We start from the raw sequence: 21,499 nt of genomic DNA on the forward strand, positions 1-21,499 counted from the left end.
CCTCAGCGAGAATGAATCCAGGCTCTACCAGTTAGTAAGGGTAATAAGTACTTCAGAATTAGTACTAGCTGTATTCATGCCCCAGTTTCCACAGCTATCAAATGAGAATCAGAATCATAATAGTACTTGTATTATATGATTGGTATAATGTTTAAAATGTCTTAAAGTTTCTGAAGTATTTAAAAGTTATGCAGTAAGTGTAAAATGTTCACATAATTCCAAAAGATCCTTAACATTTTTTATCAAGTTTGGCGGGGTGGGTGGGTGGGATTGTAACTGAGAAGAAGACCGAACTGTAAAAATTATATACTGCCTTTGAAAGGCAGCTATAGATTATTTTTCAATGATTCAGTATTTGGGATTATTCACGGAGGTCCGGAGGAGAAGGGAGTATAGGAATTCTTACGGCCTCTGAGGCCGAATTCTTGACTTCAGTTGGAGCAGGACCAGTGGAAGGGAAGGGAGATGGAGCTGCCCGGTGCAACGCGGAAGGTTGGTCTTATTTACCTCGCGGTTGACTGTGGTAACAGGTCCATCTGGGTGGAAGGAAAGGGTGGAAGCTGCGGTCCCGGGAAGGGCTGTGACACTTGGCATGTCCACGGTGCCACAGAGCCACAAGGCTCTTCCCTGGACCCCTCTTAGCCGAGCACAGGAGGTTGGGGACCCCTCTGAAGCCATCTCTGTTGGAGAATCCCTCGGGGACCAAACACACATTTGATCTTTCTGGCCAGAGGCATCTGGTTTAAAGCGGATATTCTGAGTTGGCCCTTCATTTGTAAAGGCCCCATCAGTGAGAATTTGCCTCTTTAAGGAGGACATTGGGAACATACCGGGACCCCCCCCCAACCCCCAGTTTTCAGACTGTGTCCGTGTGATAGGCCTGTAAGCACTCAGGCCCAGGATTTACCACAGGAAAAGGGCTGCATCAGACTGGATGTTCTGAAAGCAAACAGGGCTTCTGTGAAATGTGGAAGAGAAAAACCTTGGGCATTAAGGTGAAAAGAGGCCGCTCAGGTTGTGGGGCCCTGGATGTGGGAGTACTATGTCTTTAGGTTTTAAGGCCTCCCGTGGTTTTCATTGAATAAGCACCTGGGCAGCAGAAAACACAAAGCCCCATTTTTCAGTATGAAGATTTCTCAAAAGACTAAAAATAGACTTACCATATGATCCAGCAATCCCAGTCCTGGGTGTATACCCAGAGGGAACCTTATACCCAGAGGCAACCTTAATTCAAAAAGACACCTGCACCCAGTGTTCACAGCAGCACTATATACAATAGCCAAGACATGGAAACAACCTAAATGTCCATCAACAGATGACTGGATAAAGAAGTTGTGGTATATTTATACAATGGAATACTACTCAGCCATAAAAAATGATGAAATAATGCCATTTGCAGCAACATGGTTGGACCTGGAGATTGTCATTCTAAGTGAAGTAAGACAGAAAGAGAAAGAACAATATCATATGATATCATTCATATGTGTAATCTAAAAAGAAAAACAGAAACAGATTCAGACATAGAATACAGACTTGTGGTTGCTAGAGGGAGGGGAGTGGGAAGGGATGAACTGGGAGTTTGAGATTTGTAGATACTGACAGGTATATATAGAATAGATAAACAAGTTTATATTGTATAGCACAGGGAAATATATTCAATATCTTGTTAGTACCTCACAGTGAAAAAGAATATGAAAATGACTATATGTATATTCATATATGACTGAAGCATTGTGCTGCACACCAGAACTGACACAACACTGTAAGTTAACTATACCTCAATAAAAAAAAAATTGACTGTACCTCAATAAAAAAAAAAAGCCCCATTTTTGCTTTGTCTTCTAGACCAAAAAATGCAGTTCCATTCTTCATTCTAGTCCACATGTAGCTTCATCAGGATGTGCTGATGGCAAATCATTTTCCCTGAAAGATAGTTTGCTGGAAATACCACATACTGACTTATTTACAATATTGATCATTCTTAGGCTGGATATAATCTAAGAATTTATGTAAAAATTTGTCTTATTACAGCCAGAAACAGCATTTACTATCAATACATAATGTAGATTAATATGTATGTTAATGGGGACATAAGCCTGTTAACATACATGTACTTAGACCTGTACATATACACATGATGTGGACCATATTGCAGTGGCACAGCCATAAAGGACTTATTAGCATAGATTCTAATTATAAAATTATAAATGCTGCTCCAGAACTGTGAACCTCAGGGTCCTGACCAGAAATTTATATCCTATATAAAATAGTTATTTTAAAAATATGATTCAGGCCACTGCTGCCAGGCCCAGAGGAGAGAGGGGGAGAAGATGGAGGAGGCACCGGACGGATGCGGGGATTGTCAATACTGAAACCGATCATGTTATGCGTGAGTACCAACTAGTGGTCCTTGCTTGGTTCAGGAGACGTGGGGAAGTCTGCTCTGACAGTTCAGTTTGTTCACAGAATTTTTGTTGGAAGATATGATCCAACAATAGAAGATTCCTGCAGAAGGCAAGTTGAAGTAGACTGCCAACATCCTATGCTTGAAATCCTGGACACAGCGGGAACAGAGAGATTTACAGCGATGAGGGATTTGTGTATGAAGAACGGACAAGGGACAAGGGTTTGCACTAGTATATTCTGTTACAGCTCAGTCCCCGTTTAATGACTTACGGGACCTGAGGGAACAGATTTTATGGGTTAAGGACACAGAAGACGTTCCAGTGATCTGGGTTGGCAATAAACATGACCTGGAAGATGAGTGAGTAGCTGGCAAAGAACAGAGTCAGAATGTAGCAACAGTGGTGTAACTGTGCCTTTTTAGAATCTTCTGCAAAGTCAAAGATCAGCGTTAATGAGGTATTTTATGACCTGATCAGACAGATAAACAGAAAACACCAGTGGAAAAGAAGAAGCCTAAGAAGAAATTGTGTCTGCTGCTTTAGACCCGCAGTAAGCAGCAGCTCTGATTACAGGAATGAAGAATGTTGCCTGATTGGAAAGTGCTTGCAGTCCAGACTTCAAAAAATAAATCTGAAGAGGCTTCTCCTGTTTTATATATTATGTGAAGAATTTAGATCTTATATTGATTGGTTTGCACAAGTTCCCTGGAGAAAAAATTTGCTCTGTGCCTATCTCTTGGAAAAAGAAGACAATTGTATTTTTCCTTTGCAATAGCAGTTATAACAGATGTGAAAATAAATATACTTGACTCTAATATGATTATATGAAATGTAATGTATGCACTATAATCAAATGATTTCATATTGACCTTTTTTATCATGATTCCTCCCTGTCTAGCATTAAAAAGTTGAACCATTTTACTTTATATCTGTAATGATATAGATTATGAAATTTCCCCTCAAACTCATTGCAGCAGATAACCTTTTTGAGTCATTGACTTCATTTTATATTTAAAAAATTATGAAGCATCATTCGGTCATTACATCTAATTAAAATTGTGCATATGCTTTGGGAAAATGGGTCTTTTATACGGAAAAAACTGAGATAACTGATTTCTATGGCTTCCAAAGCTAAAATATGTAATATACTAAATCAGCTCTAAAAAAAAATATGATTTCAAGTTTGTATCTTTTCCCCAAATTGTGACCTTCAAAGGAGCCTCAGATTGCTCTTAAGAATTTGCAGAACATACAGAAACTTTTCCTTCCTCCCCATCTAATTTTGTAACACTTTTTTTTTGAGATTTTAATAAAGTTTTAATGGTTTTTATTTTTTAATTTTTTAAACATTTTTTATCGATTTATGATCGTTTTACAATGTTGTGTCAAATTCCAGTGTAGAGTACAATTTTTCAGTTATACATGAACATATATATATTCATTGTCACATTCCTTTCTCTGTGAGCTACCATAAGATCTTGTATATATTTCCCTGTGCTATACAGTATAGACTGGGATTTCAAAATTGTAGAATAGATAAACAAGATTATGCTTTGTAACGCTTTGACTACCTGACATGTTTATGTTTGTTTCACCTGGTGTCGGTCTGCCCTCACCCCCAGGAGACTGGAAGCCCTGTGAGAGCAGGGATTTCCTTTTATTGATCTCTGTAATCTGGCACCTACCACAGTGCAGTGTCTTGCATGTAGAAACGCAGACAATATTTCTCAGATGACCAAAATCTAAAAGTTGAACCAAGAGGGTGTCTCTGACACTTCGTACGTCTTGTTGAGCTGGAGAAGGACACAACCATGTTTCCAGTGTTTCTATGCAGTGAACTTTTGTACCTTATTTCGTTTGCATTTTTGTCTTAACCCATATTGCTGTTTGTTAAAGAGTTTTCTACCATAAACACTGAGTCTAGAAGTTTTGGGAAAAAAAACCACAACAAACAAAAACAAAAATATTTATAGGCTGTTCTTTTTTAATCTTTATAATAAACTAGAATTATTAATATAGCATTATTTTGATTTCTGTGAGTCATTCTAGCAAATCATTGAATGTGAAAAGGGGGTCATTGGAACACTTGATTTTGTAATCAAGTCAGGCAAATGTGTGGGTAATCTCAAAACCCACTATTTGTGACTAGAATCTGGAGTAGGGGCAGGCCCTTGGGATTGAGCCCTTAAACCTGTGGGGTTTACCTTAATGCCAGGTAGTGTCAGAATTGAAATAAATTGTAGGACAACACCCAGTTGGTTTTGGAGACAGGAAGAAACAGTGTTGGAAAATACATCACACATTTGAAGTGAGGAGGAAAGAAAATCATTGCTTGTGTTGTTTTTGTTTTCAGTTAGGGTGTAATTGGTTGATTTCTTACTTCATTACTGGACAGAAATTATTTGCATCTGTACTGGATACAAATATACACGTTCACATGCAACTTCACAGATCCTGGGGCCTAAATAGTAGTAAATAGTAAGTCAAACACAGATGCATTCATCTAGAGAGCTAAATAATCTCTGAGCAAGCTGCTTAAACAAGCAATGCTCCAGGATAATATTGAAAGGACAGGCTCTTCTCCCTTTGCCTTTTCTGTTATAGATAATTTCTCATAACATTTGGGTTGGAATCAACACAAGCTTTGCTTTAGAGATTTTTTTTTTCCATTTGAAACAGTCACAATGATAGTAACAATGAACACTGATATGGAATTTACAATGGGCCAGATACCCTTCCAGATCGTTTATCACTATTTCATTTAATTCTTCTAATAATGCTACAAAGTTAGCAATGTTATGCATATTTCATAGGAGGGAAACACAGAGTTTAGTCATAATGGTAAGATCATGAAATGGGTAAAGAATAGAAACAGGATTTAAAACACACACACACACACACACACACACACACAAACACACACACAGAATTTGGGATCAATGAGTTTATAGGCTATCAAAGAATGGACATCCAGTTCACGATAGAGTTAACGTTCACCTTGTAAATGAATTATTTAAAGAAATGTTTCTCAATCTCTTCAGGTGATTCAGATGTCCACTAAAGTTTGAGAACCACAAAACTAAGGAGATTTAAAGATGAATTCTTCCACTCTGCTATCTCAGAAGAGTTAAAATATTAGTATCATTTGCATTTCTATAAAATGCAAACGCTCATAAATCAATGGTCTTTTTTTTTTAAGATTAAATAAAGTGCATGTAAAATACTGAGCATATTGCTGGCATGTAGAGATGTTTAATAAATAAAGTTTTTCAGTTTTATCACCACACAGTTAAGAATGGTAAACAGTCTATCTATTTCAGGCAATTGAGTCACATTTATTCAGTTCAAGGAGTGGAATTCTAGCTGTTGCCTTTGGCCATTCTTTGAATTAGCTAGCTATTTATTTGTTTGCTTGTTTATTTATTTTTATTGAGTTCCTCGTATTGGCTTTTGACCTTAACAGTGTCCCTTTGCTTCACCTTCCCATTCAGGGTTCTTTGCTTTTAGAAAAACCTAGGAGACAAATTAGTTCACTATATGTATCATTTATTCTAAAGAAACATTTAAATCTGAGCTGCCTTGCTAAAGACGATTTGCCTTTGACAGTGTCATTACTCGAGGGAAGGCATTTGGTAGATGTAGGAAGCTTTAAGTAGTCACATAGGACTTCTAAATAAATATGGCAGGAGGCCAGGGACAGAGAGCAGGATCCCCAACACTGATGTAAGCAAACATTTACAGTCAACCTATCAGAAAGATCCAGTAGCATATATACGCCTCATGATTTATGACTCTACTATGGAGGTGAGTCTAACTTGTTTAAAAATCATTTATCCATTTTTTTAGGAAGCCATCTCAAATTATTTACATTTGTTATATGATTGGCATTTCCCATGTGAATTTTGAGTTTCAGAGTAAACCTCTGTAAAATTTCACCCACAGATGACAAAAAATAAAAGGCTCTCTATTTTCCACATCTATTCTGAAAATGTAAGATGTGGGGTGTGTCCAGGCAGGACCAGTGAGCTAAAAAATCCTTTTGAATAAGCAGTCAACTCAGTCAAATTACCGAGTTCGTATTAGTGGAATTTTTTTTCACTGACTAGTAGCGCTGTTTCAAGGAATGAAGCATGCTATGTTAATATCTTGTGGCCATATGTCACCTTCCTTGTGCAGGGCAGGATGGCAGAAGGAAGAGAAAAGGAGGGCCTGAAAGGAAGCTCCAGATATTTCACGACAATGGTCTCTACTTGTGTTTACAAGTAAGTGCGGATGTGGGGGACACTATGAGCAACTTTTGTAACAGCATCAGAAGGGGTACACTTTTGAGATAAACAGACACAGAGTTTCTGAAATTTTTTCCAAATGAAGGGCATAGAATAAGTAAAAAAGAATTGCAGGGATACACTGTTAGTCTAAAGATAATGAAACAGAGCCTCCTTTTCTTTTGCGGAAGGATATACATCTTGAAAAGTATCCATCAGCTATTTCTGGAGGGGAAAACTTTCTCCCAGGTCTGGAAGAAAAATATGTATAGCTTTAAAAATGTTTCATTCACTTCGAGTTACTCTCTGTAATATGCTAGAATTAATTTGGTCCACAATTGACCTAAAAAAAGCTACTTATAAGCATATGTCCACAGTCTCATAATTTGCCGAGTTAACGTAGCTATTCAATTAAGAGCGAAACATTTCACTTAGCAAGTAAATGAGTTTATAAATCCATAATGCCAAAAAACCCCTTTATTTAAAATGCTTTATATGATATTTAGTTTAAAAAAATCAAACTGCTTGTCTATATAGCCGACAAAAGAATTATGTAATATATTTAAACTGACCTTTTAATTAATTTATCTGTTATTCTGAGATGTCTAATTTATTAAAACATACACATCACAATTTTTCACAGCAGATGAGGATATTATAGATTTATTTATTTATTTACTACATTTTCATTTTAAACGTTCATAGTTCCAAATTTTATTCTTTTTTCATTTAAACACAGACATGTGCGCGCATGTGATGTGTGTGTTTATCATTTCTCTATTTGCCTTAGAATTTCACCTTCATGTCGCCAGAGCATTCAGTCAAATAATCAAATTGACATATTCTGCTATGACTTCCTAGCTCCTGTTTATGTGAAAAAAGAAAAAAAAAAGCTCAATGGCAACAAATGATCTAGATAGATAAATTAAAATGAAAAAAGTCTTGTTTGAATGTGCAAAATGATGTGGGAAATCATCTCAAAACTCTTCCGCGCACAAAACATCTTTTATTTGTTTGAGTAATCTCTTCAGGAGGTATATAATTTTAAACAGGCTAGTAAACTTAAACAAAATAAAACCAAGTTACATAACTGATTCATCACATACATAGAAAATGACAGAGTGATTCTTAAACCAGGACTTCTGTATTCCAAGTCTCATGTTCTTCATCCACACATCCCTTCATCAGTAAGATGAGTCTGAAGGTTGTTTAAAGTTATACTAGAAGAAGTAGGAACCTGCGGGCCAGAAGTCAGGGGGCTGGGGTGGTAATAAGGTCTCTTAAATAGTATATAAAACAAGGGGCTGCACATACTAGGTAAAAAGTATTTGGGAGAACAAGGCTTAGCAATGCGTTGACTGGGTAAAACAGACTGCCTGTATTTTTCTGGTTTCCAGTGCTTAAGCAAGTCTTTGAAAGATGCTGGTGTTACGGTGTGTTTTTATGTCAGTTTAAATGTGAGTGATTTAATAGACTGTTAGCAGGTGGTTTAAAGAGACTGCTGATGTGTGAGGTCGCTCTGCAAGAGGTGAGCTCTGTCTGCCACCTAATTTTTATAGCATTAAGGTATTCACAAGATCAAACTCTTTAGGCTGAAAGGCATCATCACTATCTCTTTCTGCAACAATCCATAACCAGACAAATTCTAGACAGCAGGCTCAGAAATCATTGTGTCTCTAAAGATTTGGGTAAAGCTTTTGGACTGTCCATTATCAGACACATCTATCAACGTGTATATTTACAAAAGTGACACATCTGTGCATTTTTCTGTTAATAAAAGAGAAGAATTGGCCCCTTGCTGCTATGTGCTCTTCTGCTCTTTATAAGTTTACAAGTTTTGTTCTTAGTAAGGAGTTTGAAAATGATGAACACTAAAAAACTTACTTATATTTTGTGTATAGCAGCTTTCAGTCCACAAACTCTTCCTCATAAGCTGCACTCATTTCTGTGAGCTCAGTCATTTCCATTGTGTTTCCTAAGAAAATGGTTTGGTTTTGTTGAATATGAAAATGTCTCTCCAAAAGACAAGCCACCCATCTGAACTGTTTTTAAAATAAAGTGTTTTTTTTTTTCTTTCCAAATATATTTGTGCTTTGTGATAGCAATGATGCTTCATGGTAATGAAATGGTTTTAAAATTGCTTCTTTATCCTTTTGGTCACTTTACTCCTCATTATACTTATGGCTCTTCTCTTCAAGCATTTGTTGACATCACAGATCCTCTTGTGCTTCCCTTTCACACTTGCCTGGTCATTTGATGTCTCGGTGACAGTGTACATTGGGGTGAAATGATGCCCATGGCACGTCCCCAAGCCTTAGTAAGCTGGGGAAATGTTTCTAGTTCATTCTGAGTGTTGCAGGAAGACACTAAAGTTTTCATAGTAGGGAGTAATGAACTAAGGAATATCTCCGTTTTAAAAAAATCATGTAAATAAAAATACTGAGAGAAAAAAAGCCATTTGCATCAATGATTGAGGATATATATCCTTCAATGCAGAAACTTTGTTTCACTTATGCTCATCTGTTCCATTCCGTGGTCCTTGTAGCCCAGTGGTAGGACGACTCCAATTTCTTGTAATCAAAAAAAAGAAAAAGGAACTAATGTTATAATTTCCAAAACTTGGGGAAAAAAATCACCCGTGATTCAAACAAATATAAATGACAAACTGCTATATGAGTCTTATTTTCTTCAACTGATTAATTTGGTTTCAGTACCCATAGTAAGAGCACAATAATAATAATAAAAATAATAAAAATAAAATAATAGTCAAAGTAACGATTTACAATTATTTAGTTCTTGACAGTTTTTTTCTGCTTTTGATCCACTTGGATCTGTTATCTCAATCAACATACTGTTGTGTAAACTGTACGGCTTGACCTCACTTAAAACATTACAAAGTTCTCATATTTAGTATGTATCCAGAAGTTGTGAAGTCAAACTAAGATTGTTGGATGCTAATAGCCCCTTCTGTCTCTATTTTTCCATTGGCAGTGTTACATCAGGAGAAATCTTGGAGAGGAGAAACACAACTTCATACTTTATTCTCCTAGGAATCTTTAAGCACACCAGATCCCACCTCTTTCTGTTCGTGGTGGTGCTTACCATGGCCATTGCTTCCTTGATGGGCAACGCCCTCATGCTTGTCCTGATTCTCCTGGACCCCCGGCTCCACAGGCCCATGTACTTCCTCCTGAGCCAACTCTCCCTCATGGACCTGCTGCTGGTGTGCACCATCGTGCCCAAAATGGCTGCTGACTACCTGACCTGCAACAAAGCCATCTCCTCTACTGGCTGTGGGTTGCAGATCTTTGTCTCGCTCACAATGGGTGGTGGCGAGGGTTTCCTCTTAGCAGCCATGTCCTATGACCGCTATGTGGCTGTTTGCCACCCGCTGCGATACACTGTTCTCTTGAGCCGGCGGTTATGTTTGCAGATGACTCTGGCGTCTTGGTTCCTGGGGGCGGCTGATGGGCTCATGCAGGCTGCTGCCGTCCTGAGCTTCGCATTTTGCAGTGCTCGTGAGATCGACCATTTGTTCTGCGAGGCCCCCATGCTGGTGCGTTTGGCTTGTGCTGACACATCTGTCTTTGAGTACGTCATGTACATCTGCTGTGTGCTGATGCTCCTGGTCCCCCTTTCCCTCATCCTGACTTCCTATGGCCTCATCCTCGCTGCCGTTCTCCAGATGCGTTCTAACAAAGCCCGCAAGAAGGCTTGTGCCACCTGCTCCTCACATCTGTCGGTGGTGGGACTCTTTTTTGGAGCTGCCATTTTTATCTACATGAGACCCAAATCCTACAGGTCAGCGAACCACGATAAGGTGGTGTCAACATTCTATACGATCTTCACCCCTGTGCTGAACCCCCTCATCTACAGTCTGAGGAACAGTGAGGTCCAGGAAGCCTTGAAAAAGTGGCTCGGAAAGTGTACAAACTTCAGATGCCAGCAGACGTAGTCCCATGACTCAAGGTTACCTAGTGTCAATTGAGTTTAAGTTCCAGAAGCCATTAACATTTTAAACATTATAATTATCACTTACTTAGCAATACATGAAGAGAAAGTTAAGTTCATTGATTGGTGTAATAGGAAGTTAATAATTGAGTCTATCATACTGAGAGAGACTGTTTCTGGAGCATTTACACTATTTGCTATGCTTCACACTAAGCAATTTTTATAAATTATTTTGTGCCTTCGAACAACCATGTAAGTACTTTGACTCGTACTTTCTAAATAGGGAAATGGAAAAATAGAATGTTAAACATTATTTCCAATATCACACAGTGTATAAATGTTAAAATGTGACTCCAAAGCTTGTCCCCTAAACTGGTATATTTTATTTCTGTCTGGTAATTTATTCTGAACACTGTGTTCCTATGTCCCTTGCTCCATGCATTTCTAAGAACTAAATATAGGGATTCCACCAAAAATAAATGACGACACTACTCTTTAGCTATAATTTAAAATGCAGGCTCTTGGCAAAGGGGAACTTGCACAACTTAAACATGTGTTATATTGTCTCCTCCACAGACTTTTACTTGGTGTTTGAAGGCAATCTTTTCAGTGCATACAACTTTTCATTTAAGTAATACCCAGGATCTAATTGCAATTTCAATGGCTAATCCATTTTAAAGTACACCACCACCAAATTTTCTGGAAACTGTGTCTGTGATATTTAAAGGTTATGTTAACTTATGATGGATGTAGGTCCATGGATATGAACTCAGATGTAGAAACATACTTAGTCTTAACAGAACACCTGACAATAATGAGTTATCAAAGCTGAGTAAGATTCAACCATCTGTCCCTTAAAAGTTTTGTGGAACACTTTACCTCAGCAAATGTGCCGATGACTAAGCTATTTCTCATGCAAAATACAGGGCACTCCTCAAGGGTTGGGGAACAGGACTGTTTCTTCTGTCTGTTAGGTGACGATGCAAAACCAGGCAGATATGACAGAAAGCTTGGTCTTCAAAGACAAATGGTAATCAGAAACTGCAAAAGTTGGCTTAGAGAATTTTGTGATTGGGTCTAAATTGACTTCAGTTGCAACACGCTAAGAAATAACGTAAAAAAAGAAAGAATTTCAGATAGAGCTTCCAGGGAAAATAACTCTCCAGTACAAACGTCTGAGAGTTAAATTGCCGTACAATTTCACCTCAAATATTTTAGAGCGATGTAGGTAATTTCCAGCTTTATGTAGAGATGCAAATATCAATTTTGAATGTGTGTTTACAATAGTACCTTAACCAGTGCTAGTAGATCCTGGGCTCATGTCCAGAGAAATTATTCAGGAAATGCTACACTCTTGGGACGAATTGATGTCAGGAGACAGTCATCTGTTCAACACTAACAATTTGTTTGCTTATTATTCTCTTCACCCAGTATTAGGATAAAATAAAAGAAGCACAATTGCTGATATTCTGTCAGTTACGCTCAAAATGTCTTCTTCTCTTAAGATGGATGATACTGATCAAAGTAAACGTAATCATGGACAGTTAATTGTTTGTGCCAGATTTATTTACCATCAGAAAGGTAAATGCTAGAACACATCACTTAGAAAATCATATATTAAGCCCATAAACATTGCTGAGGATGGAATATTTCTGCAAGACTTCTATAGGAGGAAACATAAACAAAAAACAGTCACAGAATGATTATCTCCAGGCAAATGTAAAATATTAATAAAAATTTATCAGATCTCTGTGAAAATAGCAGCACATTTGAAATGACATTACAGATTAGTAATGTGAGCATAATGAAATTAAATATGAAATCGACAATAAAGATCTTTTTAAAATAGTTTTCAAAGTTATATGTGTCCATCTCAATTACTTTTGGGAGTTTTATTCTTAGTTCCTTAATAAAGGTTTATGTAAAATCTTTATATGTCTTTAAATAATATACGATGTCTAGAAATAATGTAGTACTGTGTAGAGGAAATATGTACAAAGGCATGAATAGAAAGAAGAGTTTAAGTGGGGAGTTACTTTGAATATATCATCATCAATTATAATTTACTTACAGTTGATACAGTTCCTAGTTAATGCTGTTAAGATAAATCTCAAGTATAGTTTGATGAATATTACATGTGTATATGCCTGTGTAACTACGATGAATTTGAAGATTTAGAATATTTCTAGTACCCTGAAGTCTTCCTTTTGCTTCCTTCCAATCAATACCTCCAGAAAGGCTATTCTAAAATATCTGTTAATTATGCTATACTTCACTTGCTCAATACTATGAAGGTTCGTGTAAATTGTATTTCGATTCCATATGATACTGTTTTTTCATTGTATTAATATACTACACGTATTTATTAATTCTGCTTCTGTGAGTATTTGAATTGTTTCCATTTTGGGACTACTGTAAATTAAATGGCTGCAAACACTTCCGTAGTTGTCATTTAATAAACTCAACTTTCATTTCGGTTTAGTGCATCGGCCACAGTGGAATTATTGTTTCATCAGTTATAAATAAGAATGTTGCGCTGTACTAGAGAATGCTCAAATTTCCCAAGGTTTTTATGTCAACTTTTGCCTTATTGGCGATGCTCAGTTAAGAACTGAGAATGCCAGTTGTTCCACATCCTCACCAACAAGTGGTATTGTCAGTCCTTTTAATTTTAATCTTTATGATGAGTAGTTTCCCATTGTAGTTTTAATTTCTCTTTTTCAGAAGGTCAGTGATCTGTACTACATTTTTATATGCTTATCAGACGCTGGTTAGGAAGTATATGCAAGTGTTTGCCATTATTTTTTAGATTGGGGAGGGAGAGCTAGGTCTCTTTTCTTATTGATTTGTTAGGAAATCTTTATATATTTTGGATACCAATCTTTGTTCAGTATATGTACTGCAAACCTCTTCCTGTGTGCAGCTTGTGCTTTCCCTTCTACTGGTGAGCAGAAAGATTTTAACTTTTATGAGGATGACTTTATCAATTATTTATGTCATGGTTTTACTTTTGGTCTAGTTTAACAAATAGTTGCCTATACAAATTCACAAAGATGTCCTACCATTTTAGTTCTTTAATTCTTACCAAATTAATTTTTCAATGTATTTTGTCAAAGTACTCCAAATTGACCAAGAATTGCTAATATAAAAACTTTCTGTGGCAGCTTTGTTATAAATCAGGCATCTGTATGGGACCATTAATGGGCTGGCTGGTTTTCCCTTTGTCTGCTTTTTTATTCTTGTGCAAATACTACATTGTGTTAATTTCTGTAATCTGATAAATTCTGATATTAAGTTGTATAAGTATCCAGTAATTTTATTTCTTTTTATCTTCATCTTTTTCTATTTTTGAGATTTTGCATTCCTGTATAAATTTTATTTAATATTTGACCCAGATTTATTGAGATATAATTCACGCATGACATTGTACACTTTTAAGGTATACAGAATGATTTCATATATTTATATATTGTGAAATGATTACCACACTAAAATCTGTTAAAACACGTATCCCCTCATATAGTTACCTTTTGTGTGTATCTGTATCTTTATGTGTGTGTTGTGAGAATATTTAAGATTTATTCTCTTAACAATCTTCAAGTATACAGTACTATCTTTTTAAGTATAGTCATCATATTTTACACTGGATCCCCATAACTTACTCATCTTATAACTGGAAGTTTGTACCCTTTGACCAACAAAATTTCCCCCCGCTTCCAGCCCCCAGTAACCACCAATATGTTTCTATAAGTTCATCTCTTTGAGTTTCCACATATACATGAAATCATACTGTATTTTTTCTTGCTGGGTTTGACTTTTCATTTAGCATAAAGCCCACAAAGTCGATAAATGTAGTCACAAATGGCAGGGTTGCCTTCTTTATGATGGCTTAATAATATTTCATTATATCTATGTACCAAATTTTCTTTATCCATTCACCATGGACAGAAACTTAGGCTGTTTCCAGGTGTTCGCTGTTGTGAATAGTGCTGCAATGAACATGAGAGTGCAGCTGTCTCCTGAAGGTCTTGATTTTATTTCCTTTGGATATATACCCTAGGGTGGATTTCTGGATCATAGGGTGGTGGTTTCTGGATCATAGGATTAATTATTTGAGGAACCTCCATGCTGTTTTCCATAGTGACTGTCCCAACTTACAAGACTTGCTTATATCAACAAGTTTCACCTGGTCATGTTGTATATGCCATCCTTTTAATAAGAGGGCAAAGCTGATTTTTTGTATTTTGTTGAGGAGTTTTCATCAATATTTATAAGAGTTATGTGTTTTTAGTTTGGGGGTATTTTTGTTTTTTTTTCAGCAGAATCTTTGTCTGGCTTTGGTATCAAGGTGATGTGCTGACCTAACAGAATAAGTTTGGAAGTGTTTCTTCCTATTCAGTTTTTTGGAAGCGTTCTAAGATGCTTGACGTTAATTCTTCCTTAAACGTTTGATAGGATTCAACACGGATGCCACTTGCTGCTCGGATTTTCTTTGTTGAGAAGTTTTTAATTACTGATTTACTGATTCAATCTTCTTTCTAATTATTGAAAAGTTCAGATTTTCTTTTTGCTAAATATTCCATCTTGGTAGATCCATGTTTCTAGGAAATTCTCCATCTGTCTGTAGATTATGTAAAATTTTGGTGCACAACAGTTCATGGTTGTTTCTTATAATTATTTTTATTTCTGGTGATTGGGAGTAATGACCCCATTTTATTTTCTGATATTAGTGATTTTAACTGTCTCTCATTTTTCTTTATCAGTCTAATAAAGAATTTTCAATGCTTATCTTTTAAAAGAACCAACTCTTAGTTTTGTTGATTTTCTCTTTTTCTCTTCTTTGCTTAACTTATGACCACTCAAATATTTATTATTTCCTTTTTTATGCTAGATTTTGATTTTGTTTTTCTTGTTTTGTAGTTCCTTAGCATGAAATTAGATTTTGATTTGAGATTTTTAATTTTGATATAGATAATTATGTCCACAAATTTTCTTAACACCATTTTGCTGCATCCCATATAATTTTGTATATTGTGTTTTCATTTTCATTTGTCTCAGGACATTTTCTAATATCCCTTGTAATTTCTTCTTTGACCCATTGATTGCTTTAAACTGTGTTGATTATTTCTCATATATTTGTGAATTTTTATTTGATTTCCAATTTTATTTTATAATGGTTAGAAAAGATATTTTGAAACATCTTCATACCTGTAAACTTTTGAAGACTTGTTATGTGGCCTAATATGTAGTCTATCCTGAAGAATATTTTATGTGCACTTAATTTAATATGTATTCAGCTTTTATTATGTGGAGAGTTCTGTTTGGTCCATATAGTTTAGAGTGACTTTCAAGTCCTCTGCCTTCCTTTTGAAATTTTGTCTGATTTTTCTATCCATTATTGAATGTGAGGTATTCAAGTTTCCTACTATTGCTACAGCACTTTTTGTGTCTTATTTCAATTTTGTCAGAGGTTGCTTCATATATTTTGTATCTCTTATCTTTGCTGCATATATGTTTTTAATTGTTAATCTTCCTGGTGATTTGAACTTCTCATCAAAACGTAATGTCCTATTTATCATTTTTTAATTTTAAGTATATTTTGTCTGATATTGGCATAGTCATCATAGGTCTCTTTTTTACTGCTTACATGGGTTATCCTTTCCATCCTTTCTTTTTTTTGTCCTCAGCTCTAAAGAGAGTAGACAGCATTGGATCATTAAAACATTTTTTTTCTCCCATTCTATGCCTTTGATTTGGGAGTTTAATCCATTTACATTTAAAATAAATAGTTATGGAAAAACAATTTTGCCACTTTTTGCTTGTATCTTTACATCTTTTAGCTGATTGGCCCTATTTTCTCCATCATTTCCTTCTCTTGTGCTGAAATTTTTGTTGTGAACCATTTTGATTCCTTTTTATTTTATTTTGGTGTATTTTATAAATATTTCCTTTGAATTTGCCATGTGGATTACAAATAACATCCTAAAGTTTATAACAATCTATTTCTAATTGTTAACATGTAAGTTCAATTGCCTATAAATCTCTACTCCTTTACAGTTTCATCCTCCACTTTATTATGTTATTAATATCATTAATTACATTTTATCCATTGTGTACTTGACATAAATTTATAATTATATTTTATGCACTTGTAGTCTAAATTCTGTAGAAAACTGTTTAAATGGAAATATAATCCAAAATTATAATAATACTGTTTTTTAAAAAAAATACTTAGTCATATATTTACCTTTACTAGAGAGCTTTATATTTTAGTATGTCTTCAAGTTACCCTCTAGCATACTTTCATTTCAACATGAAGAATTCCCTTTAGTATTTCTTTTGGGACGAGTCTAGTAAAAATGAATTCTCTCAGCTTCTAGTTATATGCAAATATCTTAATTTCTCCCTTATTTTTAAAGTAGAGTTTTGCTGAATATAGAATTTATGTTTAACGGTTTTATGGGAGGAGGTTGTTTGATTTTATTCTTTCAGCACTTTGGATATATTATTCTATTGCCTCATGATCTCCAAGTTTTTGTAGAGAAATTGGTTCATAATCTTATGGGCAACTTTTGTATGTGACAAATTTTTGTTTGTTAGTTTTTGTTTTTGATTTTCCTACTGTCAGATTTTCTCATCATCTTTCAACAGTTTGATTTGTCAACAGAAATTCAATTACAACAAAGTTAAGAAGAAAAAAAGGGAATTTTATTCAAGCCAAAGTGAGGATTATAACTCTTCAGGAAACAGACTCTCAGAGAGCTCTGAGAACTGTTCCACCTGTTAGAAATTGAAGTGACATACTGATATTTTACCTACAGTTCACCAGAAATACATAGTCCAGGTAAGGAAGTACTTACAGAACATCAAGTCACCATGGCCTCCTACAGAGTTGGAAAAGAATGCTATTCTCTTAAGAAGTTTCATTGCTAGCCTCAGAAGAAAGGGAAAAACATTGATCTTTATGACTGAGCACACTCTCCCCACTTTGTGGTCTGATTGATGTGTAATGAAGATGCAACTGCACATTAGGGAGGGAGGGAGAAGGCTCAAGTAAACTGAGAGAATTTTATGATAAATTTTTTTGCCATGACTTAAAATGTGAATTTTATTTTATTAGATTATAATAGATCTTACTGTGAATCTCTTTATGTTTATCTCGCTTGAGTTCATTGAGCTTCTGAGATTTGTAAATTTATGACGTTTCCCACATTTGCAATGATTTGGACCATTGCTTCTTTAAATAATCTATCTTCACCTTCTCTCTCTTATTCTTTTGAGGCTCCCATAATGCATATATTTTTCCTTTTGATGGTGTGCCACATCTTTTCGCTTCTGTTTACTTTTTTCTTTTTCTTTTTGTCCCTTGGGCTCCATAATTTCACATCTAACTTTTGGTTCTTTGATTCTTCTGCCTGCTTAAGTTGGCCATTGAAATTCCATACTCAATTTTTCACTGCGTTCATTGAATTTTTCAGCTTCAGGTACTCTGTTTCATTATTTATTATAATTCAGCCTTTTATTGATATGATCATTTTGTTTTTATGCTGTTTTTCTGATTTCCTTTTGTTCTTTATTTTTCTTACCTCACTAAGCATTTGTAAGACAGTTGTTTAAAGTCGTTTTCTGTAAGTTTCATATGTATGTTTCTTCAGGAATGATTTCTGAATATTTATGCTTTTCTTTTGAATGAGTCTTTTTTTTTTTTGGTGTACCTTATGATTATTTTTGTCAAAAAAGGGGTCACTTGAAAAAACATCTGTGTCACCTATTATTTTCAGAATGTATCTGTGCCAATGATTAGTTGAGCCTTGGTTATGAGCCTTATAAACATCCTGAGGAGAAGGCTAAATGCTCTCTCAGTCCTTACTCAGCATGCATCTTACCTGGACTTGTGTGTGGCTTTTTATATTTTCCTGTATATACAACCATTTTTAAATGTTTTAATTTCCCAAAGCGTTCTTTCCTTTGACAGTCTATTTTATGTCTTCACCTATAATCCTTTGCCCTAGTAATCTGTGGTTTAGTATATCTGCAATTATTTTTGAGTAGTGCTTTCTGCTTTTCCCTTCTTGATATCACACTTAGAAAAACTTCTATCTTATATACTATAAATAAATAATATACATATATAACACATTATTTATATATGTGTGTACATGTGTATGTATGTTATGGACATTTTTATTGAGATTCCTATGAATGGGCTGATTATGAATATTCTTATACAAATATTTTTATAGATATATGCTTAAATTTGTCTTGGTTAAATAACTACTTATGGAATTGGTGAATCATAGGAGGGTTTTATCAGCCACACATGAATATCTCATTTGCTCTACATCTTTGTAACTATTTGTATTTTCAGCATTTTAAAAATCCTTATTTTGAAACATACTAATGCACAGGAAGAATGGGAAAGAAAGAAGGAAAGAAGAAAGAAAAAAAAAAAGAAAGAAAAGAAGGAAGGAAGGGAGGGAGGAGAAAAAAAATTGCTTCAAGAGGCAAAGCATTTATTTGGGATCATATAATTGCAATTTTAGTTAAATAGATTCAGGTAGAAACACAAATAGTGACCTGATTACAGAGGAAAATGAGATTTTTTTTTTTTTAAGGAAGAGTTTATCAATTCTGACAAGCAAAGCTAGATTTCTACTTTATTGATTGGTCAAGCCAAGTGGTCATTAGGTAAATGTTTACTTTTGTTATTCCTGTCAAAAAGATATTCTCGTTCTTGCTGATTTCTTGGAATGCTCTTAGCTTGGCCCAGTTCAAAGATTCAGAAAACAGGATCACCAAAGGGCTCCTCTGGAATGGCTGCTCCAGCTCTATTTTAAAATGTTTCCACTTCTGACATTTTTCATAAGAATAATATACACTTCACAATGACTAATGTTCTTGAACATCTTTTCATTTAACTCTTGGCCATCCAAACATATATCCTCTTTTGCTCAGTTTTAAAATTTGAATCATTTTTCTTTTTTATTGCTAGGATTTTATTGTTTTGGGTTTAGGGATTTTTAATATAATTTGCATGAGACCATTGTCAGATACATAGCAATGAATACTTTCTCCTCAGTCTGCTGATAGTTTATTCATTTATTTCATAAGGTCTTTTGAATTTTATTTTATTTATTATTCTGTTTTATTTTAAGAATTGTTCTTTTGGGATCCCATCTAAGAAATCTTTGCCTATCTGTATTTTGTGATTTATTTTTAGAATTCTTATGGTTTCAGCTTTTAGATTTAGAAATATAATCCATTTTGAAATAACTTTTACATGTAGTTAGGTTCAAGCCTTTTTTTTTCTCTCCCTACAGCCATCCTGATTTTCAATGAATTAATTTGGAGTCTCTAAATTTCATTTAATTTAATCCATTCTATTTCCTATAATCTGAGCTAATCATACAGGGAAGAAAAATATGTGCACCAAAATTCAACTCCACTTTATTATAATTAAAAAATAACCTCTTAGTAAAGTAAGAATAGAAGTAAACTTTCTTAAACTAATAAAAATGTATATGTACATATTTTGTATGTATACATATATATGTGATATAAATATGAAATAGTAACAGTATACAAATTTAGAGGTTTTAACAACCCTAAATTAATCCAAAATATCAATTAAAATCAGAATCAAAGCAATTATTTGATTTGCATTTTTTCTATTTAACATGGTAATAAGATGCTAAACAACACAATAAAACAACAAAAATAAATTGATATACAGTCTTTGGAAATTTAAAAAAATCCTCTCATTATACCAGATTCATTAGTGTTAATAGTACAAGATTGTATTTTAAAGGAAAATTTTGTGATTTTATTTAATATTGATTAATTCAATCAATTTCTTTTTCACTTGTTTTTGAATTAACCCATCTTTGACTCATTCCTTTATATCAGGACAGCAGAGGACACTGCCATACTGTCTTTACTTTAAAAACTTATCATATAACTGTTAGCTAATTTACATCAAGCATGGACAGGCTGTTGTTAGTTGGTTTTGATGTACAGTTTAGAGAGAGGACACTTTACTGCTATGAAACTCATTCCTCTGCCAGGTGTTACCATGGCAACCACACAACTTTGTTTTCTTTCAGTTTGCTAATAAAGGGTCCTTACTGATCCCTGAGAATATCTCTAAATTACTCTAATAGATTAAGGATCCAATTAACCCACAGGTTCCAAAGGATAATGACAAAGTTTTAACTCTTGCTAATTGGGAGATTATTTAACAAGGCTCTGTGGGTGTTGAATTCAGCCAATCTCATTAAAAGTTTTTCGCCACAACCCCAGAAGCCTGATTTACTGGTCTCCTGAACACTGCTCTACCAATTAGGCCTTTCCCTTTCATGCCTAGAGTACATAGTTGCCTGTGATTAGTGCCTTGCTGTCTTTGTTAGTGAACATCCCAGCCCAATGATGTAAGAGGGAAAAAAAATGAATCAAATATTCTTAGATTTTTATCTAGACTTCCAGCAGGTTGGAAGTGCCCTTCAACTTCTGTTTACCAATTTTATTAAGGATACATTGAGTAACAGAAGACTCCACTATGTCTCTCAGCACATTTTAGAATGCATATAAATAAAATTATGTATGTGTAAGGGATTTTATAGCAGGTCCAACATTAGAAGGGCTTGTTTGGCAATCTTCCAATCTAGAAGATTGAGGAGATGCTGTTATTTCTAGACTTTTTTGATTCTTAATAATTTAATATGCCAGTATTTAAAGAAACCAAACAAGAACCCTTAGATGATCTTTTAGCCAATTATTTTATTCAGTAGAAAGTCTCTGAACTGACCTCCTCTCACAAGCACACCAAAATCACAACTATCTGCAGAACAAGGTCACTGAAAAAGACAGAACCTACAAGAA

At 34.8% G+C, this 21,499-nt stretch overlaps 1 protein-coding gene and 1 pseudogene across 1 annotated transcript; both read left to right on the forward strand.

Moving 5' to 3' along the window:
- The first annotated feature begins 2,385 nt into the window (after window positions 1-2,385).
- Window positions 2,386-2,948, forward strand: LOC105067866 (ras-related protein Rap-1A pseudogene; annotated as a pseudogene).
- Window positions 2,949-9,773: 6,825 nt separating this feature from the next.
- On the forward strand, window positions 9,774-10,625 carry LOC105068257 (olfactory receptor 2T12-like). The gene has a single exon (XM_010954092.2). The coding sequence runs from the start codon at window positions 9,774-9,776 to the stop codon at window positions 10,623-10,625; it is 852 nt and encodes a 283-aa protein (XP_010952394.2).
- The last annotated feature ends 10,874 nt before the right edge of the window (window positions 10,626-21,499 follow it).

This window comes from Camelus bactrianus, chromosome 3 (genome assembly GCF_048773025.1).
Source record: "Camelus bactrianus isolate YW-2024 breed Bactrian camel chromosome 3, ASM4877302v1, whole genome shotgun sequence".
In the NCBI taxonomy this organism is placed as follows: Eukaryota; Metazoa; Chordata; class Mammalia; order Artiodactyla; family Camelidae; genus Camelus; species Camelus bactrianus.